Genomic DNA, 27,114 nt, shown 5'->3' with positions numbered 1-27,114 from the left:
CATGTTTGTAAGTTTGGTTCTCCAATAATACCCCAAATATTAAAAAAAATGTGGAGCCACTAAAATTCTGTACTAAAATATCATGATGGTCAATGTGTTAAAGGCTGACTGTAATTTCATACACAAAAAAGAAAATGCTTAAGTAAAAAAGTGATTCATTCTAAATTTTATTGTAAAAATTAGTAAAATATATTCAGAGTTTCACAAAGAATATTTCCAAACTTGACAAATACAACCTATAAGAATAATTTTGAATACTAACCAAAAAAGGAACTTTCTTAATTTAGCCTTCAAAAACAATTCATAAGTATGCATATGTGTGTAAAATACATACCTATAAAATATGGTTATGGCAAATTGACTTTTACAGAAACCATGCTAAGCATTGTCTTCACATAATAAGTTGACATTTATGAAAGCAATTCAAAGATTGAATCTGCACTAAATGTAAAGAGTGCACCAAAACAATAACTTGGCCATAAGAGGCAGCTGTAATAATGAGAAAGTATTCAATGACTGACATAAGTTACCACAGCAATCAATGGAGGCCAGTAGAAGTTATTTGCAGGATGGAGGTGGGTTCTGTCTTCCTGCAGGTGCCCTCTTTGCTAGGGCTTTAAATGTGCTAAGTTAGGATTATAGCAAAACTTGAACTGCGATGCCACAATTAATGAATTTGCTGAAGCTAAGGTCATTAGTGCAGGAGGGCAGGGTGACCAGAAATCCAGTTTTGACAGTAACCTGGTTTAAATAAAAGGCACTGAGGGAACTAGAGGTTAATATCCCATCCATTGGACAGAGTGGTATGCTTGAAGTGCCAACTATGCAGGACTCAAGCAGGGATTCAGGCAACCACCACTGATTGAGTGGAATCCTCTCATTAGTACATTAAGGACATGCTTGGTCAGTGTTTTGGAGCATTTCAATAGAATCTTTATGAAACATATTATCAAACACAGCATTTTGCATGCAAGTGACCTAAACCACAGCTCCTCAGACTGTTTATTTGTAGTTACAAAATTTTTTATTTGAATTCTTGCACTCAAAGTCAAAGGGCATTTCTTTAGAGAGTGTTGCATGGGTTAATTTCAATTTTTTCTTCAGGTTATAATTAACAAAAAAGTAAAACACAACCTCAAAATTACACCCTAACTTTGTTGGTCGTACTTATATTGGTTTACAAAAATATACCATTCAAATCATAACCAGGAACAATTAATTATCTGTTTCACCTTAAAAATAATTGCACATTTCCAAGACTGAAAAGTCATAGGCTTATATGTACAGCAAAATAAGAGTATGGAGGATGAGACAAAAGAGCAAGAAAGAGGTATTTACAGGTACAATGTCTGCACCCTCCATAACAAATCATGATCTATATCTGCTACAGAAATAATGAGACATCTAGAGGTAATATTTTACCCATGATTTTGAGTTCCAAAACAAGGGCGTACCCAGGATCCGAACTGGGGGGGAGGAGGGGGGCCAAGCAATGGCTGTTCAAGTTATGGGTAAGATTTAAGCATGGAAAAGGTGAATGAAATCAACATTTTAAGAAAACTGTAACAGCTCTTTATTAGTTTTAAAAATTATTTGCTTAAAAAAATATTATTTTCCCTACAGAGATTGGCGATATTTGCTTCAGGTAGGGTGGGGGGGTGGGGGAGGGGCAGCCCCTTGCTGGGTATGCCCATGTTCCAAAACATTGCTAAATATTTAATGATATTTAAAAACAATACATGAACCAAGATGACTTCAGCTGTGCATCATGAAGCAGAGTAATTGGCGGCAGAAAAATGTATCCAGGTATTATTAATCAGCTGAAATACCGTACATGTCAGAATATAGTCCCCCCCTTTTTTCCAAAAATGCCCAAGGTAAAAGTAAAGGGGGAGACAATAATCAAATGCATTTTTTTAACTTTTCCCAAAACTGAAGCCTCAAAATTAGGAGGGGGGGAATATATTCAGAGGGGGACTATATTAGGAGAAATACAGTACCTACATTGAGTTTTAGTAAGATTTCAGGACTGGTGTGTGATTTTCTGAACAGGATTATTACTAACCTCAAATCCCTCTGATACATATGTACCATAGTTTTAAGTCGGTTATTCAAACAACATGATGGAGAAATTTTAACTTATCAACATAAAGTAAATACTCTAGTAATGCAAGATAATTCATAAGTATAGCAATGGTTCATAACACTATCAACAAAATACACCATCAAAACACACTAAATCAGTGGCAACTTCATAACATAACCTCCATCACACTTCATCACTGACAAAAACCTGAGACATCTTTACCCTGTGCCAAAAAGCAGTTAACATAAAATATCAAATAATGAACAAAACGATGGGTTTGTGAGAAACAGCATGGGGAAGGAGAATGAGGAAGATATAATGCACCTTAAAAGCTTTGAATGTACCATGAATGATTCATGGTTAGTATTTAAGGCGAATTACATTCCTGCAGCTCATATATAGGCTTAATATTTAGTCACAGACAAAAGGTTGATTCAACAATTTCTTGTAAGCAAAAAATTAAGCTAATATGTATGAACCTATTATAATAACTTCTTTGCAAGCTAAGTCAACAGAGGTAGACAAAAATACCTACATAACCATGTGAATGTGAACTACTGCTTCAAATTGAATGTTGAAAATATAGGCCCATGAGAAAGGAGGGAGCGATTGGCAAATCATTAGATCATTTCTCTTAGTAACAATCCATATCATTTACACCATGGTTCAAACCACTCTCTGAGCCTCCATGAGATGCCAAAATATCTTCTAAAAGGGAGAGCAAGTCATTGCTCCCACAATGGTTAAGCCAATGACACCTCTGTTCCATGGCTACATTTAAGTCAACAGAATTTAGGAAACGAAGAAATTTTTGGGGGCTTATGTACAACTTTCCTTTCATTGAGGCAGCACCACTTTCAGATTCTACGCCACTCTGAAATATGTAGAAAAATAAAATGGTAAGAAAAGTGAATTAAAATTTAGCAATAAACAGAGGTGAACATGCATTAAAAATATGAAAATCTAGAGCATACACTATGAATAGGTTTTCAATGACTAAAAGTTTGAGGGTAGGCGTCCTCAGCCACATCTATGATGTGCAATGGGGAAATAATTAAATGCAAAATAATGACCACACTGATTAGAATTCCTTGCAGGTAAAGGGGAAACCCATGCAATTTCACTTCTCATTCCCTACTCTCTCACAGCAAATTGCCGAACTCTTTGAATAGATGCATAAACATGATAGCAAAATTTACATACCTCATTTTCGGAAAGTAGACAGTCCAAGAGCAGCAAATAATTCCCCACGCTATCAGCTGTACTTAAGGTTAGGGAGCCTGAGTTACTTTCAATAGAATCCTCCGATATTAGCTTATTCTCAAGGCTAATTTTCCTTAGGAATGATAAGTGAGAAACAGCAGTTCTCGAAACATTCAAATCACAGTCTTTCACAGCCATCAACAGAGCTCTTAAGCAACCAAGCCTACTTAATTCTTCTAAAACATGTTGCACTAACTCCTTTACTTTTGGAGGGTCCAGGGTGACAATTTTACGATCCACCTGAAAATAATTAGTAAGACTTTCAGATAAGTAAGGAAAAAGCCATTTTTCTCCTCTACAAGTAAAATGCGCTAAAACTGCAACGTTTTACTAAATAACAATGCTAAAATTAAGTTCACCATATATAAACAAACATTTATTATTTCCTTCAGGTTTGAGGTTCAAGCCAATATCTAATCAATGGGAAAAACACAGAACTGAATAAAGAACAAGGAATAGTAAAGGTTGCACTATAATGAATGTGATCTGGTCAATACTTGGTTAAAGCATTTAATGACCACTGATGAAGCTAAAAACACAACATATTAAAAGAAAACAAATCTAAAATATGCAGTTAGTGTACTCAACTAAGAAGTGGAATGTAAAGCAAGGAATAAAGCAAGCGATTTAGGCAATTAAAAAAAAAGTTTCCTTTTTTTTTTAATTGCCTAAATCGAAAGATTATTACTCCTGGGTACTTATTTCATGCTTTAAGATTTTTAAATGACGATATCTATTTTTCGTGATTAAATGAAAAGTGAAACTTTTTCAAGCGCACAAAAACACGACGGCTAAGTATGAATGGTGGGAAAGGCCCATGTGATGTCGTTCTGGTTCCAGCTGCCTCAGTGTGAGGCCACCTTGGTGCGGGGCTATGAGCGTTGCTACGATGTAGGCTGCTAGCAGGTAGCAGAGTACCCTGCTAGCAGGTAGTGCCTAGCTTAAATAAGGATTATTAATACCCTATGAAACGAAGGGAACTTTACGACCAAAGGCAATTTTAATAAGTGATTATTATTAGATGCTTCCCTGAGCTCTGTGCCACATGCATGCATGCATGTAATCTCAGACGATGTAAAACTCTCGACTACTCGTATAGCATCTAGGTCCCTGTGATGTCACATGGAGTGGCATAGCATGGGCGTCAATCTGGCCTTTTCCAAATGAGCTTAAAATTGACCATTAGCATTAGTCTAAACTGGGATTTCTAAAACCAAATAATTTGTATATTATGAATACACTAGTGGTGGGTAACGAATCTCAATCAATACCTTTTGTTTTCTTTGATGACGGAACCTACCCTATTGTAATTCATCGATAGAGCCCCAGAGCTAACTCTATGTGAAATTCAGATTGTGTGCAAGGTTAAAATGATATCAACTACAAATTATAAACAATTACAATTTTAATTCGTAGCCTTAGCTCAGTCATTTCCTCCATTTTCGAGAGTCCTGTCCTCCTTTATAAGAATCTGATAAACATGCAGACAAGTAATAATGAGAAGTTATTATTCACAAAATCTATTTTTGCAGTCTGAAGGAAAAAAAATGAAATAATACCTTAGAAAAAGTAATTGCAGGGAATGTCCCATCTATCATTCCTTGGTCAGCAAGCTTTTCCTCAGCCACTGATTTGCAGAAATCCAGAGCTTTAATTTTAACCTCCCAGTGTAGATCTTTGGTTGCTGCTGCATACATTACTTCATACAGCTCAGGTTTCAATGAATTTCTAAAGAAGCAAATTACATGCAGTAGTTTATTTTCATGATTTATTATCTAGATGGTATAACCAAGAAAGCAGGATACAGTGCTTGGATAAGATCACAGGGTCCTGGGTTCCAACCCAGAAGAAGCTTTTGAACCTCTTCAAACTACTTCCTGAAAGTGCAACATGGCTCAAGAGAAAGAAAAGTACCCCTAACCTAAGCTGTTGCATCAATTTTTTAAACTCTACGTAGTTGATGCAACAACTCCAATGAGAATTTTTGATAATGAACTCTACATTACGAAATAACAATTGTGACTCAATCTCGCACACATAGATAAAAGAACAAGCTGATTAGTGGAAAATTTGAGCTGGCCAGTGCCACCCAAGAACTTCACAACTTTTATGGAGAAAGGAGATTTTATAGAACAAACAAGACTTGCATACCTATGGGATGTATGGCAGAATGGACCCTCACACATTATTAGTCAGAAGGTCAAAATGAGCCAAAATACTAATGATTGGTTTCCATGAATGGCTGACTATCCAAGTTAATAATATTATTCAACAATAGATTTTTCAATTCCCATATTTAGCTCTCAATTTTAATTGCAAAATGGCAAAATTTAACTTTCTGATGTTAAACTGCTGAACATTTTATCAGAGTAAATGTATAGAGAACACTTATTTCAATAATATATTTTTACATTTTTAACTGCTAATGATAAACCAAATACAAGCCTTTTCTACAAGATACTTAAAATATTTATTTGAGAGAGGCATACCCATATTTTGGGTAGTACAGAAGACTCTCATTATTACAAAGCAAATCGTTGGTTCCGACGAAACGACCTATCCAATCTATGGTAAAAGAAACATTATTACGAAATTTTCGTTATTACAAAATTACAAACCTCAGTCCTGGTCCCACCGGCTACAAAAAAAACTTTATTTCGAGGTTCCACGAGTAAGCAGTGGCATTATGGCGGATATACACTACCCTGCGTTATAACCATTGCACTACGTTTAAGTTCTACTCGTGCACTGTGCACAAGAGCATCAATTATGGTTCTTTCTTTAGTAGCAGATACCGTATAAGCGTGTGTAAGAGGCGCACACGTGTAAGAGGCGCACCCCTATTTTGAGCATCGGAGCTATGGAGAAAAAATTTTTGCGGCATTTTTTAAAAATACTATCGCGCGGTGTTGCAGACGTACGCCTGGAATTTCGACAGTTATCGAACTTTCCTCTTTCATTATTAATTGAAAGAGGAAATTTTGATAACTGCGGCGGTAATAGCGGCATAAGAGGGAGTAGAAAGAGTTCCGATCCTCTCTTCGCACACGCCGTTGCTCTACGATGCTTGTCCTATTCACGAAGAATTTTGTTTAAATGCTCTCGCAGGAGTATTGTAATAGAATTGCAGCCGTGGAAATTTTTAAGGCAAAACACAACAGGCACATAGCATGAACCTTCCCAAGAGCTTGGACAACAATCTCAGCGCCGGGGCAATCTCAGCGCCGTGGGATAATAACCACGTCGTAGATTTAACGGAACCACACTCGGCCCTCCATCAGCCAATGCCTCTGCCGTTTATTTTTCCTTTCCGAGACCCCACAGGAAAATAGGAAAACATCAAGTTACAGGGGAACAATGGAAACGTGTTTCATCCCTACCCCGTCTCACCAACTGACCTTGATCGATCTCCCAGTTTATGGAGGCCAAATGCTAGGTGAGTCATCTACTGAGCCCGTAGATATCTCGATAGCTTTCAATAATTGTATGACACGCACGAAGCTAAAAAAAAAAGATATCTAACGCGACGCATATTTGACAGAATTTAAGTTTTTTAAGCTCTAATTGTTTGGCACAAAGATTTGTAGTTACAACAAGGCTACTAATATTCAAAATAGTCCAAACAGGACAATTTCGGAAGAAACAAGCGTAGCATAAGCGCATTCAAACCAGACGAGACGGACTGGAAACTTTAGGCAACGCAAACTGCGTATATCACATTGCTGCGCCTTCGCCCCTTCGCTTTGAAGGCAACGACGTCACATGCAAGATCGGACGTGTTCTTCCCGTGCTCCTTCGCTCATAGCCTCGTAGCTTGAAATACGGAGGGGAGGGAGCGCGCTCCTTCCCCTCCGTATTTCGTTGCTTGCTTCGAAGACGGAGATCGCGCTCCTTCCCCTGGACCTCTCCTTCCGCGCTCTTCACTTATAAGCATTTCTGATTTCTTCCATCCACAATTTAGTCCAACAATGAACACACTCGTTCGAATTTTTTAAACCGCAGGTTTTGACACCAATATAATTTTCAGTTGCAATAATCCTCATATTAGCGTCTGAAGATGATTTTTGGAAAATCAGGTCCTCAGCGTAATGGAAATTACTCGGCAAGACAAATATTGACTATTGACCAGGTATGTCATCCAAAAATACGCGTTTCTCTACGTTTGATAACCGATTACTATATGCAGTATAAATGCCGCGGGATGCCCACTCGTGGCAGTAAATTTAGCGCGCCCTCCGGAGCGAAAAACCCCCGCGCGATCTTTTCCATGTTCACCTCCGGGGTACCGACATGACGGCGCGATGCTTACAAGAAAAGCAAACAGGAGCATTTTAAAAATACGTCACTAAGGGAGAAACTCCCCTGCCTGCCGCTTGTTTTTTACCTAGGATTACAGATGACTGACTCACACTGAAAACCAAGGCCACTCAGTTCCCCTTAGACTTGCGACCGGTGAAGGGGAGGGGGGAAGATAAGAAGTTTGTGTAAGAGGCGCACCCTCATTTTCGGCTGTAGTTTGTGGGGAAAAAGGTGCGCCTCTTACACGCGCTTATACGGTACTTCAGTAAGCACGCAACGTCATATGATAAGCTTCATTCTAGTGGAATCATGGTGACCCACTCATTACCGCTCTAAAATTGGACGTAAAGTAAAACCTCTTCTAACGACTATATACGATTTACGAACTTTCAGAGAAATGAAAATTGGAAAAGTTCAAGCATGCCCGAAATTTCAAATTTGCCGCCTTTCGAGTTGGCCGATGCGACGTTTGACGTATAGGTACTCGCACTTTGGGCATAATCTGAACGAAGTATGTATCACTTACTTTGAGATGAAGTCGGGAACTGTTCAGCGTTTCACCCATTCTTCTTTCCCGCGACAGTGATTTTTTTTCGGCTCCGGCTGCGTAGCATGCCCAGCTAGATCAGTTCGTCACAATAGTGAGTTCACACACAATTGTAATGCAGTGTTACATTCTGCAGGATAACCGCACTTCTCAATGCCTTGTATAGCTTTATGAACTAAAGATTCCTAAGACAAACGTTCATACGAACTTCGTTATTACAAACCTCTGGTTTTTTGGTCCCGTTGACTTCGTAATAACGAGAGTCTACTGTAGTGCTAAGGTTACTGAATTCACAGACTAAGCCCTCAGAAGTGATGGCATGCAGGTGAGAACCAATGGTGGTGTCATCCACACCAAGTAAAAATTAATATGTTACATGCATACATTGCAACACTTTCGCTAACAGCCCAAAAGCAACAAATGAGTGATCAGAATCTCTCACCAAAGGAAGAGACCCAGACCAACAAAAAGACAGTACCACTATTATGAAAAATGTTTAATTTCCTACTGCGATGAGAATGTCTTATCCATTATATATAACATCCAAATGCAAGGACACTACAGCAGCAACATTTGAGACTCAGCCCTTAAGCTAAATGACCTACATATTTTAATCATCTTGTGGGAACGCAACGCACAAAGCACTTCAGTGTTATATGTTCAGTGGTTTCTAAAAGTTTCTTCAAACATTGAGCGGTGCCACTTCTGCTCCTCAGAGAAATTGAGCTTCACTTACTGCTGCTATTGTCCTTGCTTATGTGCCAAAAACATTTCGTTAGTTTGTAATGTCTAAAGTACTAGAAGGAGAGTAATTTGAACAGCATTCACATCTCCCGCAATATTGCTATTACTACTTCATTCATGTAATGTATGCAGGATATGTGCAATGTTTAATGCCACATGAATTGTGCAGCTCATGCCAGAAAATAAATACACCTCTAGAACTTCAATTCATTTTCTCTCGTTAATGACCGATCCATCGAAGTATATTTCCATACAATTAATGCAGAAGCCTAATTATGAGATGCTGATGCCAGATTTTTCTCCACCAACCCTTCCATGCCCTTGCCTCATGGTGCAAATGACCTCAGCTGTCGGTCGCATACTCCAAATACTAGACCATATCGTGGCAAACCTCAATATTTATAGAATTTTGGTGTCTATACGGACAGTTTCCATTCAATACCCTGCAAAATCAGGTTAGATGAGTTTTTTGCACACTTTCTGCATATTAGGATTATAGAAAAAGTCAATTTACCAACAAAAAATAAATGAACTGATGTTAAGCGGCACAATAATGAGGTAAAGAAGTGTCAGAAACGAGCAATTTCTGTCACTTACAGTGACAAGCAGCGTGGAATTAAGTCCCAATCGTAGCAGAGGTTTTGGGTAATACAAAAGAATACTTGATGCAGAAGAATACCTGTCTGAAATGTATTCCCTATGCTTTGTGAAATGACGTTTCGAGACAAATAAACAACGATTTCTGCAGAAAACAAAATGAATTTTTGCTATACAAATTTTATAATGACAGGTGTGGAGTTTATGCATTTAAGTGGATAAGAAAATATCTTACAGCCATTTTGTGTCATTGAAAAAATATTCCCCCGTACAGGTTCGAACCACCACATTCATGTAACTTGTTGTGCACCTACGTCATGGCCAAAAGCTCACTCCGTAGAGCTGGGCGAGATTCGAATTTTCCGGCGAGAGAAGAGCCCCCATCCCCCCCAGCACCCGCACAGAAGAACCACGGGCGTAATGACAGCCACACGTGGATACGGCATCTCTTCCCCCACCCCCGCCTCCGACCGTTGGAAAATTACCTCTCACTTTTTCGGACGGTGCGCTCCCATTGGCTGGACGGCCAGGCAGGGGCCGCATAAAGGGGGCCCTCGGACCTGGAAGATACAGAGTGAAGGAGGGAGCCAAAGCTAGCGCATCGCAGTCGTGAGATACCTCGTTGCCCCCTTTGGTCTCCTCAACTTCATGAGCCCACCGCAGCAGTGGGATACCTCGGCGGGTCATCGGGTTTTGCACGTTGCAGCAGTGCGATACCTCGGCGCGCTCTTTCCGATCTTTTTTTGCTGCGCAGTCGCAGCTGTGACTAACCTTGACGTGTCTCACGAAGGTGGGAGGCAGAGTACTTCAGGACCTGGGAGCCGCTGCCATTCTTACGGATGCTGCGCCTCCCTCGAAGCTACCAGTGGCATCGGCGAGGCCGGGAGCCAACCGCCGCTGGGGAATACGCCGCCGCTTTGAAAAAGGGGACTCATCAACCACCACCTGCTGCCCCGGAAGGAACGCCACCGCAATTCCATGCTGTCCGCGCATGGCAGCTGGGACTAAGTGACTTGCCGGCACCGATGCTGAGCCCACTCACCCCTACTCCTCCGGCCTACCGCCTGAGCCTTGTGGACACTCCGCTGTTGCCCTACCTGGACCTGCCGCCGCGACCCTGGAGGCTCGCCAACCCAAGAGTGACGCGAATCCTGTTCGGCTCACCGGCCAAGAAACACCGGGGCCCTGACGCCGAGATGGCGCACGCGGGCTAAGGGGAGCTGCTGAGCCTTGACCGCTGGAGCTACCTTTGAGCTCCAGAAATTTTTCATGAGTCGCTGGTCCTACCGACGACTCAAATAATCAACTCCACTGTCAACCAAACTTGATTAATAAACACAGGGTCAACCTACGCCTGGTCGTTTCTTTTCTTGTCTGCTCCCAACCTAGCTGCATGTAGACCCGGTCGTAGCGCGGCCGCTCTCTCAAGGCTGACGAGGAGGTTACGACAAACTGCAGTAGAAAATCTGCTGCTTTTCCACTAAGCAAACACCCTCAATGTCTTTACAGGGGTCGCATTACGTGTTTTCTTAAGTCATGCACGGGAACAAATCAGTCTTCTGGCGTCACCAAATGAAACTGAATTTTCATTTAGTGACACTAGATTTGTATGGCATTATTTGCAGTGGCATTGTGGCAGATATTTTCTATATTTTATGTTCGTTAACTCTCATAATCAGGCTACTGAGTTAATTGTATGAAAATATACTTTGATGGATCAGTCAATTAACGAGAGAAAATAAATTGAAGTTCTGGAGGTGTATTTATTTTCTTGCATGAGCTGCACAATTCATGTAGCACTAAACATTGCACGTATCCTGCATACATAGCCATTTAATAATGTAGTAATAACAATATTGAGGGATGTGGGAATGTTGTTCAAATTTCCCTCCTACTGGTACTACAGAAAATACCGAAACTCAATTTCCAAACTGCTGCGAAAGTGGCGCCAGCCAGTTAATTTGAGAAGAAACTTTTAAAAACCACTGTACATTTGACAAGGAGTCCCATTTTCCCAGTAAAATAGAATTTGTTACACAGGGATTTAACATTATTTTCATTTCACTTTATATATTATTCTTGTTCCCTTAATAATATTTCAGAGCAAATATTTTAAATTTAAGGCTTGAAAACTTTTCTATTGTTTTCAGGCTAATGGATAGCTTGGAGACGTGAATAGAGCTGTGCGAGAGTCTCGTCTCGACGGTCGAGACGAGAAATTCATTTCTCGGCATTGTCGGGACGAGACTCTCGGCGCGGCGAGAGTCTCGCCTGGGTCGAGAGTCTTGACGAGAGTCGAGAAGTCTCGCCCCTTCGAGATTTCTCGACACCCGTCGAGACTCCCGGGAAGGGCGAGAAATTCTGATGAATACCGCAATCAGTCGTTAATAGAGATTACTGGGGTATCCCTTACTACTTGTATGGATTTATTCACACTATAAAAATATTTTATTTAATTGACAATTTAAGCATATTTTATTACTTAATCAACCAAAATTGACTGGTAACCATGAACCTTAGTTACCATAAATAAACATTTCAAAAAGATATAAAAAATTCTATTGAATTCTATAGAAAAAATAAAGTATGCTTAAATTGTCAATGTCGATCTTATGTTTCAACTATTTTAAGTTTTGGAAATATTTAATATAAAATTTGAATCATAAAGTGTAGGTCTTTAAATTGAAATGTAAATGTGCCGACGTTTCCGTTTATTTACAATCCATTATCAGGGCTTGTAATGAAATTGAGCAAATAATTTTGATACACAGGCATGTTAAAGGGTTACATCAATGTTAAATATTATAGTAATATAATAAAAAAGAAACTTTCACTTGATAATTAAAAAAAGAATAGATCATCGTTTAATTCTATAGAATTATATATATTTTTTGAAATGTTTATTTATGGTAACTAAGGTTCATGGTTACCAGTCAATTTTGCTTGATTAAATAATAAAATATGCTTAAATTGTCTATGTCGATCTTATATTACAACTATTTTTAGTTTTGGAAATGTATATGATGTCTTAAAATAATCTTTTTGCTAAATTATTTTCAATGTCTAAAATAGAAATAGTGTTATTTTTTCGGGGAGCCGGGAGTCTCGACGGGTGTCGAGAAATCTCGAAGGGGCGAGACTTCTCGACTCTCGTCAAGACTCTCGACCCAGGCGAGACTCTCGCCGCGCCGAGAGTCTCGTCCCGACAATGCCGAGCAATGAAATTCTCGTCTCGACCGTCGAGACTCTCGGGTGGTCGAGAGTCTCGCACAGCCCTAGACGTGAAGCCAGACTGCATCCTCCACAAAGCCAAAAATACTATCCATTCTAAGTGGCCCAGCTCCCATTTCTAAGCCATATGCATTAACCACGAGGCTCTCAGAAGCAAAAATATGCAATGAGGCATTTTTAGACAAAGGTATTCAGACTTCATTTGGAATTGCAACCTATGGCCCTCAATTCCATAGTCACCTCGATCCCTTAACTAAATGATACCATGCATTAAGACAAAAGCAGAAACATAGTAAGAGTCATCAGCAAATTTAGCTCTCAGACATTAAATTTTACTTGGGTAATAAATTCACTGTAATTAATTTCGTTTCACAGATCTCTTTTGTTTTCTCCTATCATTTACCAAGAAACCAGTTTCAATGACTTAAAATCAAACAAAAATGGATGAAAGACCTCAGTAACTTACACTATTCTATGATTTCTGTACAGTTCTACCAAGAGGTTAGCTGCTTCCTTTCTAACAAGCCCTTCACTTTCTTCTTGCAAAGAATTTATAGCAATCATCTGGAAAAAATATCTTGCAGTTAAACATGTGATAATATACTTGTATTATTACAGCATAGCATATGTTAAAGATATTCAACTTTTTTGTGAAAATACCTTTTGAGAAAAAGAGCACTTTGTGCCCCACTTCAGTCGATATTAGAATGAAATAAATAGGCAACAGACTTTTGATTTAGAAAAATCAACTTACTGGTAAGTCCAATGTTGATAAACATTCTGCCCAGAGAAGTGAAACTTGAACCATTGATGTTAAGCAAGCCAGGGCAGATGCTCGAACATATGGCTCACTATCAATAACCCCGGCTTTCACAGCTATCTCACACAGTTTATGTTTTAGCAACATTTCTTGAAATACAGGGAATTCTGTAATAAATACAAAAGAGATTACCTGATGAATTTATCACAACTACCAAATAATAAAGTGAAAATAGTTTTAATGGATACGTTTTACTCACTGTAATTTGATATACTGGATATACTCTCCAACACCTCATATACACTGTCTTTCACTTCCCAATTAAGGTCATGAGCTCGTTTTTCTAGCACAGAGCCTAACTGGGAAAGTGATGAATTCTGAAGACTGTTTGTAAGAAGGGCCAAATTGGGAGGAATGAAATCTTCAATGCACCTTTTCATCAGATGAAATGCTTGAACAACCACCTAGTATTCAATCAATTTTTATTATTTAATGATGAGAAACTTAAATCCATAATTGATTTATAAGCTTTTGAGTGTATTATTTTGATAATTTACAGACTAAGGGGTGAATAAACATGATGCATAACATTCACTTCAAGGATTCCAAGAGACACAAAATTATTAAGTGATCCAAGCAAATAGTGTTTTTTTTAACATTGTAAGTTATTAATGATGGTATATCCAAATGTTTTTCAAAACATTTCCATAATTTCGTGACAAATGGACACTTCAGTGCTCATCATCAAATTCAAATGAAAGAAAAAGATAAAATACAGGTAAATCCAACTTAAAGGAATGAATCTAAGAGAGCGGTATGCTCAATCACAAAATATGATGACAAAAATAATTTTTTTGCTACATTACAAATCAAAATATGCAAATCATACAAACCTGAGGAGGAGGGTTACCATTTTCTATGATCTCGATGGTGAATGACACAAGACATAGGGTTTCCAATGAATCTCTCCAGGTTAAATGGAAGAGCTCTATTAAAGAGCGTAGCCCATCCATAACCACACCAAGCAGCTTAGGAGATTTTGAAATTTGGAGTAAACTATCAGTGATATCACGTCGGGCAAATCCCCAGAGCATAAATGCTGATGAACGAAATGCAACCACAGCAGTCTCCTGTTCAAAAGATAGTAATGATTTCATTAGTACATTATACAAAAACATAAATGCAACACCCTTAATGACCAAACATCCCAATTTTCACAAAAGCATCCCAATCTCAATAAAAATTAGGGAATGATGAACTCTTCTACTTTTGCAAGATTTGAATTGTATTTATCTTGTGAAGATGTATGAACACCATGTAAAACTGTCTAGGAATCAACTATTTTTCCTTAACTAATAAAAGTAAGCGATTGGATCTTGATGTATGAAACTTTCAGTTTTTAATGATAAGTAAAATCATTAAATTTCAACTGAGTGATTGAACTCCTTAGCATGATATACCAAATCAGTACAGTTAGAGTTACAATCATGAAGTATGTAAATATTATCATTTCATCAAATTCATGGAAGTTGATCGGTTGTTTTCATATTAACATTATTATTATTCCCATTAGCAATACAATAAACAAATATCAGTGGCATTGGGAACTTTTACATAAGACAATGGCTTGCATTTATAAGCTACACATATATATACATGAGTACTTTTATGACTCCTAAAATGTATTCTTAATAGGGAAGCTGATATTCAGCATGGGAGTAAAAGATGATTTATATACATTTTCTCAAAACACTGACTGACTGCTACTTATTGACTGCCATTATATTTCTTGAATAGTTAGCTGAATACACAGGTCATGAAAAAAATTTGGCCGATTTTAGAGACATGGAGTACTCAATAGACATTATTTGAAAACTTCACGTCATTTAAATATAACTCATACAGTTAACGATGTTATTGAAAAATAGAAATTAATGTCTTTGAAAAAGACATAATTTTAATAGTTTAACAGACAGATGGGAAATTAGGGCATTAAATAGGTATATGCTAAATATGTTGAAATACTTACTCTGTCCAAGATATCCTTTATCTGCAAAATTGAGACCATTGCAAGGTAAGCCAAGTCAATAGCATTGTTGGCCTTTTTTATGGCTTCTTTCAGCTGAATCGCTAAATGCTGAGTAGCAGATGATGTTGTCTCACAAATGTGTGATAGAAAATTTGTATTTAATTCATTTTTAATACTTGAAACTGAAACCAAGAGCAAGGGACTGACCTGGAATATAAATAGAATAGTAATATGTAAATAAATAAAAATATAAAATAAAAGGCAATGTTTATTCAATTAGATGGGAATATGCAAGTCTTAAGGAATTCTCAAAGTACTATAAAGACTTTTGCAAAATCACCCTTGAATTTGGCAACGGACAAGGTCCTTCTGAAGGGTAACAACTGGTAGGGCATGTGGTGGGGGTGGTCCACACGATTTTATTCCAGGCAGTGTGTTCCTCAGACTTTTATGAGTTGGGAACCACTGGTTAAAAGAGATTTAACATTATACCATAAATAGAGTACTGGACAGCTGATTCAATCCTGATTCTCCCCCAATGCAAAACCAGACAAGCATTGCAAATTATAACGGCATATATTAGCATTATCTTTCTCTATCTATATTTTTTAAATTAGAGACATGAAAAAGTTAATTTGAATGCATTAATTTGAAAATGTTTAAAATATAAAAGCAGTCAAAAAGCAGAAATGATTTCAGCTAAATATTTTTGCAACAAAAAATTCAGTTAGTAAATAATGTCAATGAATTTTTCAAAACTGCATTTGTAATGCAACTACTCTTATTACAATGAATTAAATCACATTTAAAACCGAACTCATAAGACAAATTAAATAATGTCACCTGCAAGGAATGTATGACTTGAGTCTATTTGTACCATATTCATTATCCATTTTGCTAATGCAAAATAGGGTCAAATATCTTATTCCTTGTAAATATTAACTCAGGTTGAGAGGACTTAGTCTTCACAAGAGGAAAGCTATGTGAGAGGGTCTGGAAAATGTTTCATACTCCACAGTCTTCAAGCTCCTCATATGTTGATCACAAATCACTCCACATTTAGGATTATATACTTAAATAGAATTGAAATCCTAAGATTGGTATACTGCAGCCCTCCATTCCACCCTATCCCAAGCTAGTTCTTTTCTGAGGCTCTTCCCTGTATCCTTTTTGATCTGTCCTAGGCATTTGACCCTTGGTCTTTCTCAGGCGGCTTTTCCATCAATTTTTCCTTTCATCATGCTTCCCATGTAAATGCTGTATCTCGTGAAATGGCCAATCTGATGTGTTTCTCTTTGGCGTACAGTGAATAATTGAGTCCTATATTCTCCTATTTTTATTCTATAAACCTCATTTCTCACCATATGCATCCATTTTATCGCCGGCCTCGGTGGCGGTGGGGAAAAGTCCTCACCTGCCAATCCATAGGTCGCGGGTTCGAATCCCACCTGGGTAGGTGATCCCTAACCAGGGCATGGATGTTCGTGTTGTGCGTGGTTGATGTTGAAAAACCCATTGTAAAGGCCGCAATGTGCTCTTTACGGGGAAATGGGAAATAAATAAATTTTATCTGCAGCATCCTCCTCCGGCACCATGTCTCGAAGGCCACTATTCTTTTACGAAAGTCTAAACTTCCGAACCATAGATTGCCACAAATGTTTTCAAATACTATTCCTGGTCTCCAATCTTATGCTCTTCGAGTATAGTAGCGGCCTCTTTCCCATGAATGGCACCTTAGCTTGGGCTATTCTACACTTGATGCCCATTGTGCTTCTACTTCATTGGGTGATGGTGCTCCTAAGGTAGGGGAATGACTCCACTTGCCCCAATCACTCTCTTTTAAGACCACCATTTTCCCTCTTCCACATTTTTCTCAATACTTGATCCTCAACTCCACAATGCATCCTTTCTGCTGATGCCAATGCACATTCAGGAAAAAAATGTGTTGCTGTGTTGCCTACACCCAGGCAAATGATATCGGTATTCACAGGAAATATTGTTAGTCTGGTCCCAAGCATTCTGGATTATCAATCTTATACTCTATTTCAACATGGTGGCATAATTAATTAGGTAGTACTCATGCATTGTCAAAAGTCACCTAGGAATTTCAAAATTTGATACAAATTCACATGAGCGTGCCAATAAGTATAGAAATATTGATAGAAAAGTTTTCCCAACAAGCTACTAACGATTATCATGACACACACCTATGACATAGGCTAATGCACTTCAACAAAAGACTGTTTTTACCTTCTTCCACATTCATCTGAATCACTGACATCCTATCTTTATTTTTACTTGATATATCATTTGCTGACTATGACATTTTGATAATAAATCTTTTTTCTTATGCTTAGTCTAAATGACTGACAAGGAAAATTTTTTCAACAAGCAAGTCACGCATTCAATGGCTAGAGTCGAATTTTTTACAGAAAAAAATTCCCATTAGACAATATATGTAGTGACAAATAAGTATTAACTATGCTAGAACTAAATAACTTATTCTTCATATTACAAAGTATAATTACCTTCCACCTACAGGTTAGAAATTCTATACATAGGTGGAATCGTTATGCACCAAATTTTCTCAGCATACAAGGAATGAAAGCATACAGTGCCTAAAAATTTCTATTGATCCACATAATTATAATGAATTGGATAAATGAATTTCAGCCGGAAATTTTGATTAAATCTTTATGAAAGTAAATTGAATATCAGGATACAGAAAATTTTAGGAGACCTGAGAATAAAATATACAAACAAGAAGGGGGGCCAATTTTTCTAAATTTTTAAGATAATTCTCAACCAGTCACTGATATAATAGCTGACTATGAAGATATTAGACCATTACAAGGTACTATGGGGAAAAAAAGTATCCCAACAATGGTTGCACTGCCACTACCGCTCTGAGGGGAAATCACTTTTCTTTCCAGAGGGTTGTTATTCTTTGGTCGGTGAGGAAAATTCAAAGGCAAACCATCTCCTTTCTCTGTCGTCCAAATATGCAACCAATCCCCGAGTCTCCCTCAACCCAGAGCATGACTCGCGATGTCTCCTTTCTTCGTCGTTCAAATATGCAACCGATCACTGAATCTCCCTCAACCCAGAGCATGAATTGCAATGAACTCTGCGGAATAGAGGCGCATTCAACAACATCATGTGCACTTGGAAACATTCCTCTGAACTTTTCTTTGTATGTCTCAACGAAATGACATAAATCACTACAAGCCATAGTAAGCTTTCTCTTGAGGGAAACAAGACAGTCAATAAGCAGATTTGAAGGGCAACATATTAAAATGCAGTTGATTTTGATGAAGTTTTAGCTTTGCTAGAAGTACCGAGGAGCACAATGCCAGAACACGTTTTGCTTTGGATTGAGATGGATATCCTCCTATCTTGATTTGACATGCCGTCGTCACCAGGCAAGAAGGGAAAAGTAGTTGGCTTAATTAAGGCAGGCTTAAAAGCAGCGGAAATATTGAAAGATGAATATAAATAGAGGTCCTGTGTACTAATGGATGAAATGCTACAGGGAAGGTGATGAAGCATTGCAAAATTAGAAAAGAGGAAATTTAAAACTGGCGATGTTGATGCTGATATGCATCGAAGTGCTGTGCTTATAATATAATTCCTAATTTCATTTTTGAGTTTTATAACTCTAGACAACCAACACACACACTATTTTTATTGATTGTTGTTGAGCACTGACAAAAAATTAAAGCATGGTATCTAAAAAAGTATGAAATAAACTAGAAAGCATACAATTATAAACATTACTTCTTGTTTCTGAGAAAAAGTTTTCAACCGATAAAGAAAACTAAACAAAGTTGTTATAAAATACTCAAAAATGTATAGAAAGACTGAAGCAACTAGGAGGGGTAAATGATTTAAAACTACCTCCACCCAGTATGTTTGAGAGATAAGGTCCAAAGTATTTATACAAATCCTTAATTATGGCAGCGGCATCAATTACATGGAATGAATTAGTTCAATAATAATTCCATAGCCACCGTTGATTTAAGTCACTATATCACTAGAAACGCGAGAAAAGTTATATGCTAGGTGGGTTGCATAAATAAAAAAAACACTTTCGTCTTCAGGAGTTGCCTCTCAAGTGGCCATAAATTTTAATTTCAGGAAAACAAAACTAATTACATAACACGCGGAGAAAACCGATCCAGTCGCATACATTTTCTAATTGCAAAGGTCATACATAATTTCCTATCACCGGGAAACGTTAGCTTGGAAAATTATTGCATTGAATTAATTTAACAGTGAAATACGATTTATATTTAAAATGCATGATAAGTAATCGTCCTTTATTTCCTCCTATATGGAATAAAATAGCACTCGCTTCCCACCAAGTACCGCAGAGTCATTGAAAATGAGTTATAAAAATCTAGTCACTCTAGCTGTATTATGTAACGAAATTGAAACATCATCGCCTGTATCTGACAATTTCTAGCCACCGTCCCGATCAACTCGATGGCCACAGAGTTCTGACCCCGTTGTCCTCTCCGAAACTCGTCCAACTAGTCTCACTCTAAAAAAAAGCTGTCTCGTAATACGGCAGCGCTGACCACGAATGCGAGCAGGGGCATTGCCACCGAGGAAAGTGGAAGAACCGCCAAAAATGCGGCTGATGACGCAGGTACACTCTATTAGCCCTCGTGAGAAAATTACCGTCACAAGAGCAGGATGAGGGAGAGAGTAACGGGGTAACGGCGAGAAAGCAGGAGGGAAAGCCATCCGAAGTCATTCCCCTATTTCCGACTCGTCAGCGGCGCCGAAGTTTTCTCTTGCGACCGAATTTTTTCGGCCGTATTACCCATTTTTTCGTTAACTCTCGGTTCCGGAGTCCTCACTACTTCATGAGGACAGCCTCCCGGAGCATCGCGAAGTTAAAATTGAACGATGATGGTGAACGAAATTAAAAGTATGTATGAGTTAAGGCCGTTCTCTTCATTCGGGGTGAAGCGTTGGTAGAATAAAAAAAATCCTCGAAAAGCGAGGTGGACCAGGGAAGGGCTGGCCTTCCCACCCAGAATGTGTGAAATTTATACGTCTGAGGTTTGGTTAAAGGTGAGCTCTACCATCATCTATCCAACCCAACCTTTGCGTTAAATTACACGTTAAGGTAAAAACGTTTAAATAATAATCCGGAACATTATAGAAAGTTCATACGAAATGTTTGCCCACACTAATGTGTCCTACAAATATGAAATCGCTTTCGGTCTGCGATAGAAGAGGAAATACCATAACAGCCCTCCCACTGTTGCCTCGTTCGCCATTTTCATTTTGTAGCCTATTTTTTGAGCTCAACGAAAACAAATCCATTCCAGCATTTTAATCCCCCGTCAACTTTTCGAGTTAAAGGCCACCAAACATCAAAATTGTAAACCGTTACACGGTCTGAGTCGTGGAAAGTTACTGGGAACAATGGTCCAATCAAATGAGCGCTGAGCTTCCCCTTACTTTTAGGCAATATTTTATGGAATTCTGATGAGTCACGGGATTCTCGAGCGAGCGGAAAATTACGCGGAATTTCCAGCTTAAAGAGGTTGTGCTAGAATGGATGATATTTTTGATTGCAGATGATCTATTTTACCAGCTATTTATGAAGTGGGCGAATTTAATTTCGATTGGCTGCGTGAACAACGCTCTTCTATGCATTTTCAATTGGACCCCCTTTATACGCTCTTCAAACGCCGGTACGAAGACCAACGAAACGAAAAACTAACTGAAAAAAATGACGATTCATCAAGCACGCGAAAATCACGATTTGTAGAACTAATGCCGAGAATTACTCACAAACCCATGCGTAAATAACACGAGAGGAGAGGACGATATGCATAACACCAAATCAGTACGATTCATGCGGCTACCATGCGTGAACAAGTAATGCTGATTAAAGCTAATTTAATCCTTCGAGAAGATAAAATTATTTACACACGCCCAATCCTGGGGAAAGCTTCAATCATTACGTAAAATAAGATTGCTTTCGCAATGTTAGCCACCAAGTTATGGTTGCTATGAGTTTTTTTTCTCCTTCGTGCTATTTTTAATTGGGAAAAAAACTGGAGAATGGTCTATGACATAAATAATTTAAATGTGTTTTCCAATGAATGTATACAAATTTCTTTCCAGAAAAATTGGGCATAGTTAAAAGTATTGAGGAATTTCGAGCTCATTTCTGAATACATAGGAGGAAAAAAACTTACGTAACTATCACTGCATCATTCAATTCCCTAAATTCAATACTTCGATTTTAATTTTATTTCCATTTATCGTCAAGCCATGACCTCTAATCATTCGATCTTAAGTTATGTACTTAATAACCCTTTTGACAGGGCACACTCAAGGTGGCACTGTAATGTCTTCGTAATATTTATCTTTCCCTCACTCACACTTGAACCAGAAATCCTAAACTAATCTATATTCACTGTACAACTAACAAACAGGCAACAAAGAACAGACTTATCTCACTAGGAGAGTCCCACTGTAAGGGAGTAAGATTGAGCAAAAATTAAAAGGGGGTGAAATGACAAATTACATGGTACATTTTAATGCAACTGTTGAGCAAACATTCTGTGAGGAAATTGGCACATCATAAAACAGTACATTGCAGGAATGCTACGCTAAACTGTGGAATAAATACATGGGCAAAGAGCCTTTTTGACTTTAGTCAGACAGGTGATATCATTTTGCATTAATTTTTAAGCACAAAACTTTTACCAAGCGGAATGACTTACTTTCAAGTCTTAACAATCAAAGAAAACATAAAAACCATCACAAGTGGCTTGTACAGCAGTAAATATGAAATTTAATGCTCTCCAATACAACCCACCCTGTGGCCTAAAAATCAGCAGATGGACTAACGAGAATTCAAACGAATGATTAATGATGTCGCTTTCTACACATGACATAAAAATTAAATCAAAATAGAGAAGAAACCGCATTATGCTTAAAAAAAGGTTGCAATCTCATTTGAACATTCAAATGATGCCACATGAAAAAAAAGGCGGGTAATGTTCAAATAATACTATGCATAATAGGATGCTTTAAACAAGGAAATGCCAACAGTCTTACCTGGGTAGCCAGAACAAAACTAAGTAAGGCTACTTGTCCCAACATGGAATAGCAAAGATTATGTTTAACCCTTTAGATAAGATGGAATTCCTTCCCTATCACTGATTACATTATAGACACAAAAAAATGTAAAGACAAGTTAATAATGCACATACATAAAGGCAACCAAAAGTGAAATAAATCATTCCCAGTACAAAAGTTAAGGTTATATACTAAAGTTTGAAAGTTAAACACAAGGAAAATCATTCGCCTTGAACAGGATTCAAAACTGTCTCTCCTGAATGTTCAAGTGATCAGATATAGAATGATTTTCCCCTCTGCAGAATTTTCATTCTTTATGTGCACTGACTGGTTACTCTTCATAGGTGCATTATAAGCTTTTCCACAGCAATTTCCTTGTATAAAGGGAATATTATCTTGGTATAAGGCATCACAACATCCCCTTTCAAACTCTAACATATGAGCTGGGGCAGTTGAAGTTATAAGTATACACTTCGTGAAAGATTAATCGGTGCAACCAATTCAAGAAAGTGTTCATTTTAGATTCAATTTAGAGGAAAACAGACTTACAATCACGTTTATGCCTCATTTTCCACATGCCTTATATGCCTTAGATGAAGTTTCTGATTCTAAAAAGAAAGCTATCATTTATTAGCAGCAAAGATTCGTCCTATACATTTCCACAAAAAAGCGTGCAACACTGCATTAGGAATATAAAGCTGCATTGTGTACTGAAAAAACAAATGTTGCAAGCTGCTTGATGTGTTTACATGGCATAAGGGAAAAAAAAACCCACAAGCATTAGTATACTTAAAGGCCATAGTAGGTTGAGAAGGAAAAGGAGTTCAACTCATCCTGAAAAGTTTTAGTACATACTATGAGAAGTGTATCTCCTCCATATGAACCTATTCTGAAATGTAGCCACTATCCTAAAGAACCACTTCCTCCTTGCCCTCATTGAGGATAAGCACCTGATATTAGTTTTCAAGCCATTTGCTTACTACTGTGGTAGTGAGCCCACCAAAGAAGGATTGGCAGCCAATGGATGTTACAACCTCAGTATTTATCGAGCTGTACATAACATGCTATGAGACTAAATGAGAGATAAAATGGGGCATATGCATACCACACACCAGAGTTGGTTGGTATGGCATTCTCCCAGCTCACCTCAACCCAGTGGTGGCTGGTGGTAATTTATCTAGGGTGTGCATTAGAGCAGATATAGGATGATTTAATTATATTATGTTAATCCTAATCCATGAGAATCATATTTCGTCGTAATAGAATACATAGCAAGCAAAACATATCACTGGTACACTCTACCCTTAAAATTGCATGAACAGAAATAATATTAGCATGTGTGAAAATAATTATTCTCAACACACCTTTACAAGTGACGGTAGTTGAAATTCATTCTCTTTTCCTTACACCCTATGAGGAAGTAGTGTAGAAAACGGCTATACAGATGGCTCTGTAGACGGACTAAGATCCTGGGGCAGGTAGTGTAGGTGGCGGCTACACCACTACACTACCTGCTAGTCAGTCACCAAAATTATGCGCGTGCACATTCGCATGGTTTTGAGTCTGCTCCCATCGCCCCTTTGAACAGCTTACCTCGTCCCGCCAGAGCACCCTCAAGCGATCGCACAGACCGAAAATGCGCCCGGCATGATGCCACGGGATCGCACACTTGTAGAGCGGTGAATTCGAAAAGGAGATAGCAGCAGCGTTCGGAGGCTCATGTTTCTTGCACATGCAGACAGTACTTTTATCCTTCGCGTTGCAAAGGAATAGTTTTCTTTTATAATTTATTCATCTTTGGGGGTGCACTTGCTAACATGCGTATACGCATGCGCCGCCACTGCCTCAACCCCATAAAAAAATAATGGTATGGAATAATGGATTGTTTGGTACATTAACCCTAAGAGTCCAGGAATGATTTTATACGTTTTGCACGCTAACCACTGCATTTACCCAAAATTTTTATTGCTGCCCAGATATTTTGCACTTGGACACTTTCCCTCATAATAAGCATCGCTAAGCGGCTTAACTCTACCAGACCAGTCCTCATGGCAGGAGGTACCTCCTGCACACGGGGTCTTTTCTGCAATGGCTGGCAACTACAATCAAGGACTCCCGCAGCCTAAGGGTTAAAGGGTTAATACTTCACTGGTGATGGCCATTTGCTGGCCATCCCATTTAATAGGTTCATGCTCTAGCTATATATCCAAACTACAGCCAAGAAGTTGAAGAAATTTCCTGATAAGATACAATAAAACTAAGAACAGAGAGCTTAAAGTCACTTCCAGATAATTACCAGGTATTGCAGTTATTAAATATACATGAGTAGTGTCATGAATAAATTCGTCTACAAAAATGTTGATAAACGAGGGAGAATGGTCAGACATGCAAATGCACAAGACTTAACAGCCCATTCAAATTTTTCTATCTGTGTCAGTATAACGCTCAAATGGCTGGTACTATATCAGTGTATGAGTACATTACCTTGACAAAATGGACTTAAATAGTTCACAATGGGATCTATAATAACCTATTAAAGGTTTTAATGCATATGCAAATGAACTTAGCAAGTTAGTCATGGCTACCAGCTCGAATGTTCAACAGCAGGTGAAAACCTAAATAGTGGTGGTCCTAAATAACAAGCAATGCAACATGAATGACGACTGACAAAGTGTACACGATACATCGCTTTTAATTCCCATACCACCATCATTTCTAATCCATGAAAGGCTTGGTTGCTTTCAATGCCAAACATTCATAGTTCTTACCATAGTGTAAAAGCAACAAATTGACCAGTATGCAAACGTAATCCACGACTATTGCATGTGCACCGGTCAATTTGCTGCTATAAATACTGAAATTCAATCGCAACAAAGAATTTACAAGCCCTCTTTATGATCTGAACAAATTAGCTATATAAAACAGACTACATACCAGTAAGTATATCAGCTGGTCCTTCAGTAGAAGCCTTTTGCCAGCTTCATCTTCAAAAGAAATTTCCACTGTGTTTTTAATTTTGCAAGTACATGAAAGACTTTGCAATGCCACACCCAAAACTGACGAAATGCTATGTTTCTTCATTAATGATGACAGAATTGATATGATTTTATGAGATAGGGCAGTCAATTCTGGAGGCGATGAGTCCTTACTAACAGCATTGAAATGAAAGAGACAAAGGAGTTTGCCCAACTTAGTCAGGAAGGAATGGTTAGGGTTAGATTCGACAGCATGATCGAAAAGATGATAAACAAAGGCCTCCAAATCAAAGCCAGCTAAAAACGTCCAGAGATGTGGCAAGCGGTCGATTAGCGATGCTTCCAAAATGGAGCAAGCCAAATCAATTGTTAATGAAATGGGGTTTGTTTCTTCATCTTCATGGGTCAAGTGACTGCTACAGACATCCTTAGTAGCAGTTATGGGTGAAAATATATCAATGAGAATTGTGTCACTAAGATGTTCATCATCTTTTACGGCACCAAGTAAACTAATAACAAATTTTTGAGACTCACGACGAATATATATGCTTCTATCACTTTGATGGATGAGCAGGACATCTTTCCATAACTCTGCAAAAACAAGGGCATTCACTTACGGTTAAAATCTATGCTAAAGGCATCAAATAACATGAAGTACAATTAAGGAATTGGTAAATATGGAGATTTCATTACCATTTTCAGCTATGTACAATACTCCACTTCGGTGTTTTAACAATGATAACAACAGGGTAACATAACCAAGTTGCAAAGACGAGCTAGTAGACGCCTTGAAGTCTTCCTTCGAGATTTTAACAATGAGATTTTTTAATTCTGAGGATATGAATCTCTCTTCTTCGGCAATCAAGTACCCCAAAATTTGTAGAGAAAATACTTTGATGGAAACATCAGCAGCGATGTCATTATTCTCCAGAGTTTTTCTGATGAAGGTCTCAGAGTCAGGAAGGGATAACAATTCCTTGCCCTTCTCTACAGAGAAAATAGAAACTCCATTAATAATAATTCTTACGATTAACTACACGCAAAAGTAAACACAAACCCTACCTTCCTTCGTAAGCTTTGACAGCAGTAACTGCAAATACGTTTCATCCGGAATTTTACATCGTGTATCCCCAAGCAATTGCAAAGTACGAGTAAATGTCTCAATTAAGTGGTCCATTCTCAAACGACGATCATATTTGTGTTTACAGTGAAATCAAACAGTCTTATTTACGTCAAAACAGACAATCGAAACGGGAGGAATTGCTTTTCCTTGTTGTCTCATTCATGCCATTTGGAACCAAAATATCGCGTCTAATCACAATTACGAAGACACAACATCACCACCTCCACCAAAATATCGGACATTTATGAAGTTCGTTTTTATATTATCTTTTTTTTATCTGTTTCTATCCATCTGCCCACCGCGATATAAGGGGTATGAGAAATTATGAAAAATTAGTATGATGAGAACGT

At 38.1% G+C, this 27,114-nt stretch overlaps 1 protein-coding gene across 1 annotated transcript; it reads right to left on the bottom strand.

Moving 5' to 3' along the window:
• Nucleotides 1–143: 143 nt before the first annotated feature.
• LOC124171171 lies at nt 144–27,065 on the bottom strand. The gene is made up of 11 exons (XM_046550314.1): nt 26,704–27,065; nt 26,335–26,628; nt 25,601–26,232; nt 15,557–15,763; nt 14,421–14,657; nt 13,787–13,991; nt 13,522–13,694; nt 13,234–13,331; nt 4,909–5,077; nt 3,290–3,589; nt 144–2,960 (listed from the first exon to the last, which is right to left on the bottom strand). Exons 1-11 carry the CDS (start codon nt 26,816–26,818, stop codon nt 2,721–2,723), a joined length of 2,670 nt encoding a protein of 889 aa, XP_046406270.1. The 5' UTR covers nt 26,819–27,065; the 3' UTR covers nt 144–2,720.
• Between the last annotated feature and the right edge of the window lie 49 nt (nt 27,066–27,114).

The sequence above is a fragment of the Ischnura elegans genome, chromosome 1 (assembly GCF_921293095.1).
Source record: "Ischnura elegans chromosome 1, ioIscEleg1.1, whole genome shotgun sequence".
Taxonomy (NCBI): Eukaryota; Metazoa; Arthropoda; class Insecta; order Odonata; family Coenagrionidae; genus Ischnura; species Ischnura elegans.
Note: the sequence above shows the minus strand (reverse complement) of the source record. Positions and strands in the feature narration are given on the sequence as shown.